At 40.5% G+C, this 11,504-nt stretch overlaps 1 protein-coding gene across 1 annotated transcript; it reads left to right on the top strand.

The window, feature by feature from the left end:
* Window positions 1-9,709: 9,709 nt before the first annotated feature.
* Window positions 9,710-11,116, top strand: LOC138605480 (nuclear factor 7, brain-like). The gene has a single exon (XM_069677760.1). The coding sequence runs from the start codon at window positions 9,731-9,733 to the stop codon at window positions 11,114-11,116; it is 1,386 nt and encodes a 461-aa protein (XP_069533861.1). The 5' UTR covers window positions 9,710-9,730.
* The last annotated feature ends 388 nt before the right edge of the window (window positions 11,117-11,504 follow it).

The following is an 11,504-nucleotide window of genomic DNA, read 5'->3' as shown; positions in this document are numbered from 1 at the left end:
CAGGCTGATCAGTACACAATTTTAGTAGTTAAGCCAGTTTAGCTTTGTCACACTGTTTACCAACTGTTCAAAAAGGTAGAGGACAAATGTATCTTTGGCTCTTTTGGTGACCTACCATTTGAAAAAAGTACCTTGAAAGGTTAGTAACTTATGGTATGGTATCTCGGTTAACTGCTCATCCTTCTTTCCACATATCAATCAATCAATCAATCAAATTTTATTTGTATAGCGCCAAATCATAACCAGAGTTATCTCGAGACACTTTACAAAAAGAGCAGGTCTAGACCGACTCTTTGTCATGTTATTTAAAGAGAGGCCCAACATGAATCACCATGAGTAGCACTTAGCAATTCGGCACATTGGCAGAAAAACTTCCTTTTAACAGGCAGAAACCTCGAGCAGAACCAGACTCATGTTGAACAGCCATCTGCCTCGACTGGATGGGCCGAACATGGGATAGAAGGAGATGCAGGATAGAGACAGGCAGAGAGAGCAACAACAACATATGTCCTTGTTACATGAACAACAACAGACACATACTTATGGTTACAATGCCAATAATAGTGGTAGACTAGGGTGAAGATTAGCAAAATAAATAAATAAATAAATAAATTAGCGAGAGAAGCAGAGTAATGATAAAGGCTGAGGTAATCGTAATTGTAACAGTTGAATTGTAATTGTAACATATGCGTCCTACCTGTTTATAGAATGTATGTTTTTTCATTGGCAAGTTTGTCCTTATACTCACCTTTTATATGAACTTGACTCTGCTCCCTTATTTTCATTTGAGGTTTCTTTTTTAATAACTTCATATTGTTTTAATAATACTACTGCTTAAACATGATTGTTTATGTCTTTCTCTCAGAGCTTGTGGTTCCTTCATTCTGTTGGCCCAATGGAAGATGATCACTAATTAAACACAGCTATGTTAACTAAATACAGTTATGTTTAAATAAAAACATAACTTAAATGTCAGATAACTTTTATAAGTGTTTGCTACCTTTACATTGCACAGTAACCAAGATTAACATGGTGCAACAAAAATGTTAAAAATTAAGTATACACATGAATTTAATCCTTTTAAACAGAATGTAGAACCAAACTCAAATCTCTTACAAAGTATTTTTCTTTATAAATTCAGTTGACTTTGAACTTATAGTACAATTAAGAGTATTCTCTGCTGCTGATTCAGGAGTTTAATCTTTTATCATTATTTACAGTTTGATCAGTTTGATCTGTCATGTCATTGTTTTAAAAAGCGTTGTCAGAGAATCAAAGAGCATGTCGTTTCACACTTGAGATTCAGAGGTTTTCTTCTGGTTGAACTTTTCGTTCTGCTGATGACTTGTTTTCCTTCTTTATGCTGTAAAGTTTTTAAAATCAGTTCAGTTGTTTAAGTTAAAATTAAAAGTGGTGTGATGTTGTTGGTTGTCTGCTGATGCTTTTTTTTAAGATATGGTTTATATTTGTAAAGGTAAGGGAGAGTGTAAGATAGAAACAGATGCACATTTAATATTGTAAAGAAGAGATGGATTTCTTTTAAGCATGATGTGAAATTCTCTCCTGAAAATGTGAGAGGCTATGAGATGTAAACTTTACAATTCAATAACCGCTCAGGCGTTTATGAGCTTCAATCATTAAACTCAACCTGCCGTCGTGTGGGACTAACTTCCATACGAGAGAGGCCTTTCATTCCGTTTGCACAAAACTCTGTCATAGATATCAAAGATTGGATAAAATATTAAATTATTCGTCTTGGATGTCCCAACCTGAAAATTAAAGATTTGTAGAAACAACAAAGCAAAGATGTCTGACCTCCAACGAAGGGCTTTAATGCCACACAGAGGGGCTTATATCTGTGTTCAAATGTGTCAGGTCACTGCAGCTGCTGTCATGAGACCAGGACACGTGTTTGTTGTTTGATGGATCGTATGCTTGGGTTTGGACAAATGGAGCACACACACACACACACACACACACACACACACACACCAATATCAGAAAAAAAAAACATCAAAAAGGTGAATTCCTTCAAACAATAATGACCGCCATCAATTTGACTGAAAAGAAAAAACAACGTGAAATTTTACAGTGCTGACGTAAGCATCATCATCTGTGTGTGTGTGTGTGTGTGTGTCAGCTCTTGGTTAGTGTGTCATGATATTCCCCTGGTAGTTAAAAAGGTGTGTGTGTGTGTGTGTGTGTGTGTGTGTGTGCATTTGCATACTTATAAATGTGAACATTACACACTCACCAACAGGGGACTTAACGTCCAACAAGGGACATTTTGAGGTCCCCTCTTGGTCATGCTTTAAATCAAGCTAAGATCATGTAAAAAAAAAAAAAAAAAAGATATTTTAAAAACTGGTGAATCTTTCTAACTTCTGCCAAAAGGGGACCTAAAGGTGTGTGAGTGTTTAAGATAATGCTCGATAGTGCCTCTACATGGCTGTGTTTTTTTTTTGGTTTTTTTTGCTGATATATGTATCACAGAAATGTTTATATATTCGTAACATTAAACTTAAATCATCCATTATTAAAAGGAAAATTACATAATACGATACAAAGATAGTCTTTGCAGTAAATCATCCCTCATTAGGTGAAAGACTGGGAAGAGACAGCTGTATTACAGCATATATAATAACAATAATAATCCACATGTGTAGTAATATTGTGGTAAAAGCACCCAAGGTCTTAAGGCTTTCCCAGCCAAAATCTGAGACTGATATGTTTTAACCGACTTGGAGGAGGGGCTTGTGGCATACAGGATAACACTTCCTGTAGCCAGTAGGGGTCGCTATGCCTCATGGGAAATACTTGCATGCAGTTGTGTTCAGGCTGGGACTCTTTTTTTTATTATTATTGTTTTTTATATGTCTTTATTGAGAACAAGGTGCACAAAAACTGTTATACAAAAGGATAATATTTTTTGGATTTTTCACAAAACACATATACAAACGTGACAATAAATGAGAAGGCCGTGTTCGCTGTGCTACATCATGCATCATCCCTCAGGTTCTGACAATCATGAGTTATGAGTTATCAGTTATCAGTTATCAGGGAGGGTTTTAAGTTTGTTAATAAAAGATATTACTGGATTCCAGGTGGAATAGAAGAGGTCTCTCGACCCTCTAAGTGTGTATTTGATCTTTTCAAGACTTAAGTGGAGCATAAGGTCACTCATCCATACGGAGGCGCTAGGTGGTTTGGGGGATTTCAAGTGCAACAAAATCTTTCTTTGAGCAAGTAGGGTTGTAAATGCAATAATGTCCTTATGCTTATTGATAATCTGCTGGTCAGCTGGCACTATACCGAAGATAGCAGAGTAGGCGTTAGGTTGCAAATTTAGGGATAGTGCCTCTGAGAGAATTCTGAAGACTGCTGACCAATAATCCGAGAGGGAAGAACATGACCAGAACATGTGTGTTAATGTGGCCGAGGCAACATGACATCTGCTACAATTCTCATCCGCCTCGGGATAAATTCTGGCCAGCCTAGACTTGGAGAGGTGGGTACGGTGCAAGACTTTAAACTGAATTACACCTAGCCTAGCACATGAAGTAGTTCCATTAACTCTCTTCAGAGCTTCAGTCCAGGATTCCTCAGGTATCACATCCCCAAGCTCCTCCTCCCATTTCCCTTTAATTTTATTGAGAGAGGTGTCTCCGAGAGATGATATCTTGGAATAGATTCTCTAAATGAAGCCTTTTAGATTGGAGGACATTTGGAGGATATGGTCCATAGCGGTAGGTTGAGGTGCATTGGGGAAGTTTGAATCTAAATTTTGCATAAAATGTCGGGCCTGGAAATACCGAAAACGACCTGAGCCGGGGAGATTGAATTTTTGAGAGAGATGACTAAAGGTAGAGAATACACCCTCGCTATAGAGATCTTTAAATTTGGAGAGGCCAAGTCTTTTCCACAGGGCAAAGGTATTGTCTAGTCTGGGCGGGACAAAAAGATGATTATCACAGATAGGGGCCAGATGACAGAGGTCTGTTAAACCGAAATGGTTTCGAAATTGTGACCAAATTCGTAAAGTATTAATAACAACAGGGTTAGAGGTATAGAGTGAAGTAGACAGAGGGAGATTCAAAGTGACCAAGGCGGGAAGGGATGTCAGAATACATGACACATTTTCAGTTACACACCACGACAGCTTTGGAGCGCGAAACCAGTATATGATTTTCTGGATATTAGCCGCCCAGTGATAGTGAAGCAAATTTGGCAAACCCAATCCACCCTGGGATCGATGTCGCTGCAGAAGCCTTTTTTGTAATCTAGGGGCTTTACCCCCCCAAATGAATGATGATATAGTTTTATCAATGGACTGAAAAAGGGATTTTGGGAGAAACATAGGGAGACATTGAAAAAGGTAGAGGAATCGGGGTAAAACGTTCATTTTAATACAGTTAATCTTTCCAGCCAGTGAGAGATTAATGGACCTCCAATTCTGTAAATCATTTTTTAGTTTATCAGTGAGGGGTATGAAGTTTTCTTTGTATAGTTTAGAGAAAGTCCGTGTAATATTGATTCCTAAATATCTAAAGCCAGATTTAGACAGATGAAATGGCAGGTCCCTTTGTGGAATTGCAAGAGCTAAGTTATTCACTGGAAAGCACTCGCTTTTTGTAAGGTTAATCTTATATCCTGAAAAGATGCCAAATCTATACAAAGCCTGAACTATGTAGGAGACACACCGTACCGGGTCAGACACGTACAACAGTAAGTCATGGGCATATAAGGCCACCTTGTGTTCCCTCCCCCATCTAAAGATTCCATTTATTTCCGGGGATGATTTTAACATGATAGACGGTGGCTCAATGGCAAATGCAATCAGAAGAGGACTTAGTGGGCACCCCTGACGTGTCCCTCTTGATAATGAAAAACATTCAGATCTCTTCCCGTTCGTGATCACTGAAGCCTTTGGTGAGGCATATAAAAGTTTAAACCAAGCAATAAAAGTAGGTCCGAAACCAAAGGCCTGCAGACATTCAAGTAAATATGCCCACTCCACTCTGTCAAAGGCCTTCTCTGCATCCAGGGAGATAACCACCTCTGGTACCTCCCTGGATGCAGGAGAGTATATGACATTAAGAAGGCTCCGGATGTTAGAGAAGGAATGACGACCAGTCATGAAACCTGGTTTGATCAGGGGAGATCCCCTCATCTGTAACATATTCCAAACGCCGAGCAAGAGCCTTGGCCAAAATTTTAATGTCACTATTCAGCAACGAGATGGGCCGATATGATCCACACTGCATTCTGTCCTTCCCCAGCTTCGGTAAAGGTCTTATGAGTGCCTCAGTTAGCGTCTGTGGCAAGGCCCCAGTGCCCAACGAATCATTAATCATTTCTAAAATAAGTGGCGCTAGTTTAGTTGAAAATTTTTTGTAGAATTCAATTGGATATCCAGGGCCAAGGGCCTTGCCGCTTTGCATTGCCAAAATCGCATTTGAGTCGAAAGGGTAGTTCTAGTTCTGCTTTATGGACGGGATTGATAACAGGGCCGTTTAAGTCCTTAAAAAAGTTTTGCATATCGGTATCGTCACTGAGTGCTTCCGAAGTATAGAGTTTTGAGTAAAATGCCTTGAAAGTATTGTTGATTTCGAGGGGGTCTGTGGTGAGCTCCCCATTTTCTTTTTGTATTTGTGTAATCTGTTGATCAGATACATTTTAATTGATGCACTACCAGTCTACCAGCTTTTTCGCCATGTTCATAGACCAAGCCTCGTGATTTCAGTAATATACGTTCTGTCTTTTCGGACGATAATAATTCGTATTTAGTTTGAAGATCCAGTTTATTTTTATAAAGTTCCAGAGTTGGAGAGACAGAGTATTGACAATCTATATCAAATATTGAACTGAGAAGTTGTTCTTGTTCTTGCTTCCTAGCTTTATTAACCCTAGATGTATATGAGATAATATCCCCCCTTATTACCACTTTAAGAGTCTGCCAAAGCAAGGAGGGGGAGATATTATCCTTCTTGTTGGTTTCTAGGAAGTTATCAATGGCTGTTTGACAGAATCCTTCGTCTGTCAATAGTGTAGTATCAAATCTCCATGGGGCCAGGTCAGAGAAGTTAAGTGGGAAGGAGAGATCTAATATTACTGGGGTGTGATCGGATTCAATTATAGTGGAATATTCTGTATTTTTAACAAAGGGGAGTAATACACTGTCTATGAAAAAATAATCAATTCTACTATACGAATGATGGACATGTGAAAAAAAGGAAAATACTTTACTATGAGGGAAACTAAAGCGCCATGGGTCAATACATCCGACTTGGTTCATGAATGATGACAATGTTTTAGCCATTTTGGAAGGGACTTTTGACTTTGGGTTAGAACGGTCCAAGGAAGGGTTAATTGTACAGTTTAGGTCTCCTCCAAAAATTAAGGAGCTTGAGTTTAAGTCGGGTATAGACGAGATTACTTTTTCTATGAATTTCTCATCGTCCCAGTTGGGTGCATATACGTTAACCAATAGAACAGGTTTGTGGTAGGGGGACCCTGAAACGATAATAAAACGGCCGTGTGGGTCAGATATAATGTTTGTGGCATTGAAGAGTGTTTTTTTATGAATTATAATTGCTGTGCCACGTGACCTTGGGTTAAAACTTGAATCAAAAATTTGGCCAATCCCCGGTTTTTTTAATCTGATGTGATCTTTAACCATTAAATGTGTTTCTTGCAAAAACGCAATTTCCCATTTTAAGAGTTTAAGATGAGCAAATATTCTAGCTCGCTTTACAGGTCCGTTTAAACCTTTGACATTCCATGAAATGAATCTTATATTTGCCCTTCCTGTGCTCTGATTACTTTCCTGTATCCTATTCATGGTCTACTAGATCTATCATTAATGTTTATGGGAATACATGATCCGCCACACCACAGCCCAGCATTCATTCCAAAGAGCATAAAAAAGCCTCCACTTAACAGTATATATTAACATGGTGAAAACAAACTAATAAAACTGCTGAAATGAAATTGAAATCCAGGGATGCACACACCCAATACCCTAAAAGCCCTAACAGAACCCACAATTACCCAAAATAACAACAGAATGTGATAAACCAAAATAAAACAACGCCTATGTTTACCTCCCCAACTGAGGAAAACTGCAGGCTCGCCATATCTCCCCTGTTCTCCCGGGAGTGCCTCCTCATTAACCCTGTTTCCACTCAAGGTACTCCCAATCATTTTGTGCAGGAGTAATCACATCATTATTTAAACTTATAGCTAATGAAGTTGTCAGAATAAAGAAAGAAGCATTATACATTTATATTAAGCATATATGGCACAAAAAATGGGTTTTAACCTAGCATCAGGTATTGAGTTGCTTAAGGGGAAATTTGAAAGTAATAATATTGACATGCCACACAAGTTGTTTCAGCATTTATGCCTAAAATAACCAGACACAGCAATAAAAGAAGAAAAAAAAAAAAGAATGAATAAAACAGAGGAGGATACCTGAGTCCAACGATGAGAGCAAGTATATTGTTTATGTAAAGTCCAGTTAGTCCCGTGCCTGGTGTAAAGGCCATTCTTCTCAATAATGAGCGCCAACAGTCACGGACGTTTTTATCACTCCTTAATTACCCGGCGGTTGTAAAATTCCTGGGCTTCTTCTGGTGACTCGAAGGTGAACGTCTGCGCCTCAAAAGTTACCACCAGGCGAGCCGGGTGCATCAGACGGAACCGGACTCCCTTCTGGAAGAGAGCCTGTTTCACGTCGTTGTAGGCTGCTCGTTTCCTCGCCAGCGCGGGGCTCAGGTTGGGGTAGAACCTCAGAGCTGTCCCCTGGTACTTCACCTCATGGTTCCTGGACCACCATAGGGCTGCCTCCCTCTGCTGAAAGCGAAGAAACGTGATCTATTTTCCATGTCATCTACGCGGTCCCACAGTGCTTGATTCTGGGTTTGGAGAGTTGTAATTGTGGTTTCGGCTGAAGTCAGCCATTCAAAGTTTTCTCCGGCGATGGTTTCCGTGGCTGTAAGGCGGGTCTGGAACAAGCCGACCGTGTCCCGGAGGGCATCCATGGCTGTATGAAGTGGCATTAAAGACTCTTGAATCAGCCCAGATACATCATCCTTCAAACCGGCTCTCTGCTTCGCAAGCTCGGCCACCAGTTGCGACATGGTGATGGTGTCGATAACATCTTCCCCGACAGGTAGGACAATGTTAGCAACTTCGCTATCAATTTTAGCAGAAGCTGCCATGGCTGAGAGTTTGCTAGCTATGCTAGTGCTGGCTCGTGTTGCAACTGGAGTTTGTGCGCTACTTTTCTTTTGTTTAAAGTTGCTCATTTTGGTATCAAAAGAATCGAAATGGCTTTGTGGCGTGCTGTGACAGTTTGATAGAAGAAAGTCCGATGTTTAGGCAGAAAATTTAGCAAATGTGATCGGGAGACCTGGAGCCGGCGTCTGCACTCTTACATCGTCATCCGGAAGTCCCGTAGGGTGGGACTCTTAACATACATTTTAAATATGAAGAAGCCTGAACATCGTGTATGGGAGTTAGAGTGATTTTCATTTTTTGGCATTTTACCATCCAACTTTGACCCCCGGCCAAGTCCACGCCCCTTGATGAAAACTCAAGTTTTTAATAACTTTTAATCTTCAATGTCTTGTCAATACATTGACCAAGTTTGAAAATGATCAGATCAAGTCCGTAGGAGGGGTTAGTCAAAGTATGCAACCTTTGAGTATGGCAAAATAGGCCAAATATGCTCACAAAATACAAAATGGCTGACTTCCTGTTGGGTTTAGTGTATGTCCATACTAGAGTTTTTTGTAGGTCCTGACATCATGAATATGTGTACCCCTTAATTAAACATATTTATGTGATTATTTAGAAACAGTGAAAGGACTGATCAGTTTCAGAATTACCACAGTGTAGAGGAATGTTTACACACACACACACACCTGTAACATGAGCTGCTGTCTGTTTCCTGCAGGCAACTGAACCCTTCATAAGACCGTCTTGTGCATTTGATGTAGGAGGAAAGACAAACTAACGTTTCACACACATCTCTTTCAAAACAATATATTTTATACTATAAGACGTTTTTAGTGGTTATGTTCTCAATTTAATGCTGGTGTCTCTATATGACCTCTATATTACCTGAATACGGCTTTCTATTAAGCTACTTGGTGTTGACCGAACCTGACTCGACCTGATAACTATAAAAGTTAATTGTTCATAAATGTCTTTATTTATTTATAATTAAGCACAGTTCATAGCTTGTCCTAATTATTTCTGCTTAATTGTTGCTAAAAAATGGAAACTGGATAATTCTTATGTCTTTGCTTCATATGCTAAAATTGCTGCCTGAAATAAAAAACTAGATTTATTTGACCGTCATTGGTTTGTCTTCCTCAGCCACCGTAGGGTTGTGTACAAGTGGGCGTGATTTGGAGGAGGCATGGTTTGGAGGATTTACAAGACCACAGCTGGACCCTTTACTTCTCTCTGAGAGGAGACGCACAGACTGACAGACGGTAAGAGTTAGCTTTATAATAAAGCTGAGGGAGGACAGTGACACAAGAGAGTACTGAAGTAAATAAAGTAATAAAGCAGTGAAATATTTAAACTTTAACCTGCTTCTGACTAAAAAACTGTCAAAGACTCAAAGTGAAAGTAACTGAGGCAACTTTCTGCAGGGGGGGGGGGACAACTTCCTGTTTTAACATGCTGTCTGCTGTTTTCAGCTTCACTCAGAGACTAAATGGCTTCCAGATCAGAGGAGGATCTCTGCTGTCCGGTCTGTCAGGACGTCTTCAGAGATCCTGTTGTTCTGTCATGTAGCCACAGCTTCTGTAAAGACTGTCTGCAGAGCTGGTGGAGACAGAGACCAACACGGGAGTGTCCAGTTTGTAACAGAAGATCTTCAAAGGTAGATCCACCTTGTAACCTGGTGTTAAAGAACCTGTGTGAGGCCTTCTTACTGGAGAGAGATCAGAGAGCTTCAGAGGCTCTCTGCAGTCTGCACTCTGAGAAACTCAAACTCTTCTGTCTGGACCATCAGCAGCCGGTGTGTCTCGTCTGCAGAGATTCAGAAAAACACACCAACCACAGATTCAGACCCATCGATGAAGCTGCTCGAGAACACAAGAAGAAACTTCAGGAAACTCTGGAGCCCTTAAAGGAGAAGTTAAAGGTTTTTAAACAAGTTAAAGTGAAGTTTGATCAAACAGCACAACACATTCAGGTCCAGGCCCGACACACAGAGAGGCAGATTAAGGAGCAGTTTAAGAAGCTTCACCAGTTTCTAGAGGAGGAAGAGGAGGCCAGGATGTCTGCACTGAGGGAGGAAGAGGAGCAGAAGAGTCAGAGGATGAAGGAGAAGATGGAGGCTCTGAGCAGAGAGATAGCAGCTCTTTCAGACACAGTCAGAGCCACAGAGGAGGAGCTGAGAGCTGCAGACGTCTCATTCCTGCACAACTACAAGGCTGCAGTGGAAAGAGTCCAGCAGCGCCCCCTGCTGGAGGATCCACAGCTGCCCTCAGGAGCTCTGATAGATGTGGCCAAACACCTGGGCAACCTGAGCTTCAACATCTGGGACAAGATGAAGGACATGGTCTCCTACACTCCTGTGATTCTGGACCCAAACACTGCTGGTCCATACCTCATCCTGTCTGAAGATCTGACCAGTGTGAGAGGAGAGAGACAGCAGCTTCCTGATAATCCAGAGAGGTTTGATGATCTCTGCTCTGCCCTGGGCTCTGAGGGCTTTAACTCAGGGACTCACAGCTGGGAGGTCGAGGTTAGAGACAGTACACACTGGTTTCTGGGTGTGTTAGCAGAGTCTGTCCAGAGGAAGGGAGACATAGTGTCTGAATTCTGGATAATACAATTCTATGAAGGTAAATACACAGCATACTCCCCCTCACCATCTCCACTCACTGCTCTCTCAGTGAAGAAGCAGCTCCAGAGGATCAGAGTGAATCTGGACTGGAACAGAGGAGAGCTGTCGTTCTCTGATCCTGATACTAACACACACATACACACCTTCACACACACTTTCACTGAGAGGATGTTTCCATACATTAGTGCTGTTGATAAACTGAAGATATTACCTGAGAAAGTGTGTGTGACACAACAACAGGTCTGATAGAGTCTTTAGTTTAAGGATGGGAATGAGTACACAAAGTCCAAAATCATTTCACTTTTCTAAATATAAATCTGTTCATATATATTTTTTCTGTGTTCATGATTTCAGGACAGGTGTGATTTAATTCCTTTGATCATTTGTCAAAGTTACATTTATACTTTGTTTTTTCTTTAATGTAAAAAATGAAGAAATAAAAGTTTTGGGTTGTGAAAAAGAGGCTGACGTGCACCACTCCCCTTTGTACTAATGAAGACTAAAGCATTCATGTTAACTTCCAGTGTTTTTTAATGTAACAGTAAATATGTAAAATCTTCTCCTCAGCCACAGTTGGACTGCTGCATCCTCATGTTGCATCATGTTGTTTTGCTCTGAGTCCAAAATGGCGGAG

This window comes from Semicossyphus pulcher, unplaced genomic scaffold (genome assembly GCF_022749685.1).
Source record: "Semicossyphus pulcher isolate SPU_LCO1_2020_fin unplaced genomic scaffold, fSemPul1.0.p SCAF_3, whole genome shotgun sequence".
NCBI lineage: Eukaryota > Metazoa > Chordata > Actinopteri > Labriformes > Labridae > Semicossyphus > Semicossyphus pulcher.
The sequence above is the reverse complement of the archived record's forward strand: the minus strand, read 5'-3'. Positions and strand labels throughout refer to the sequence as shown.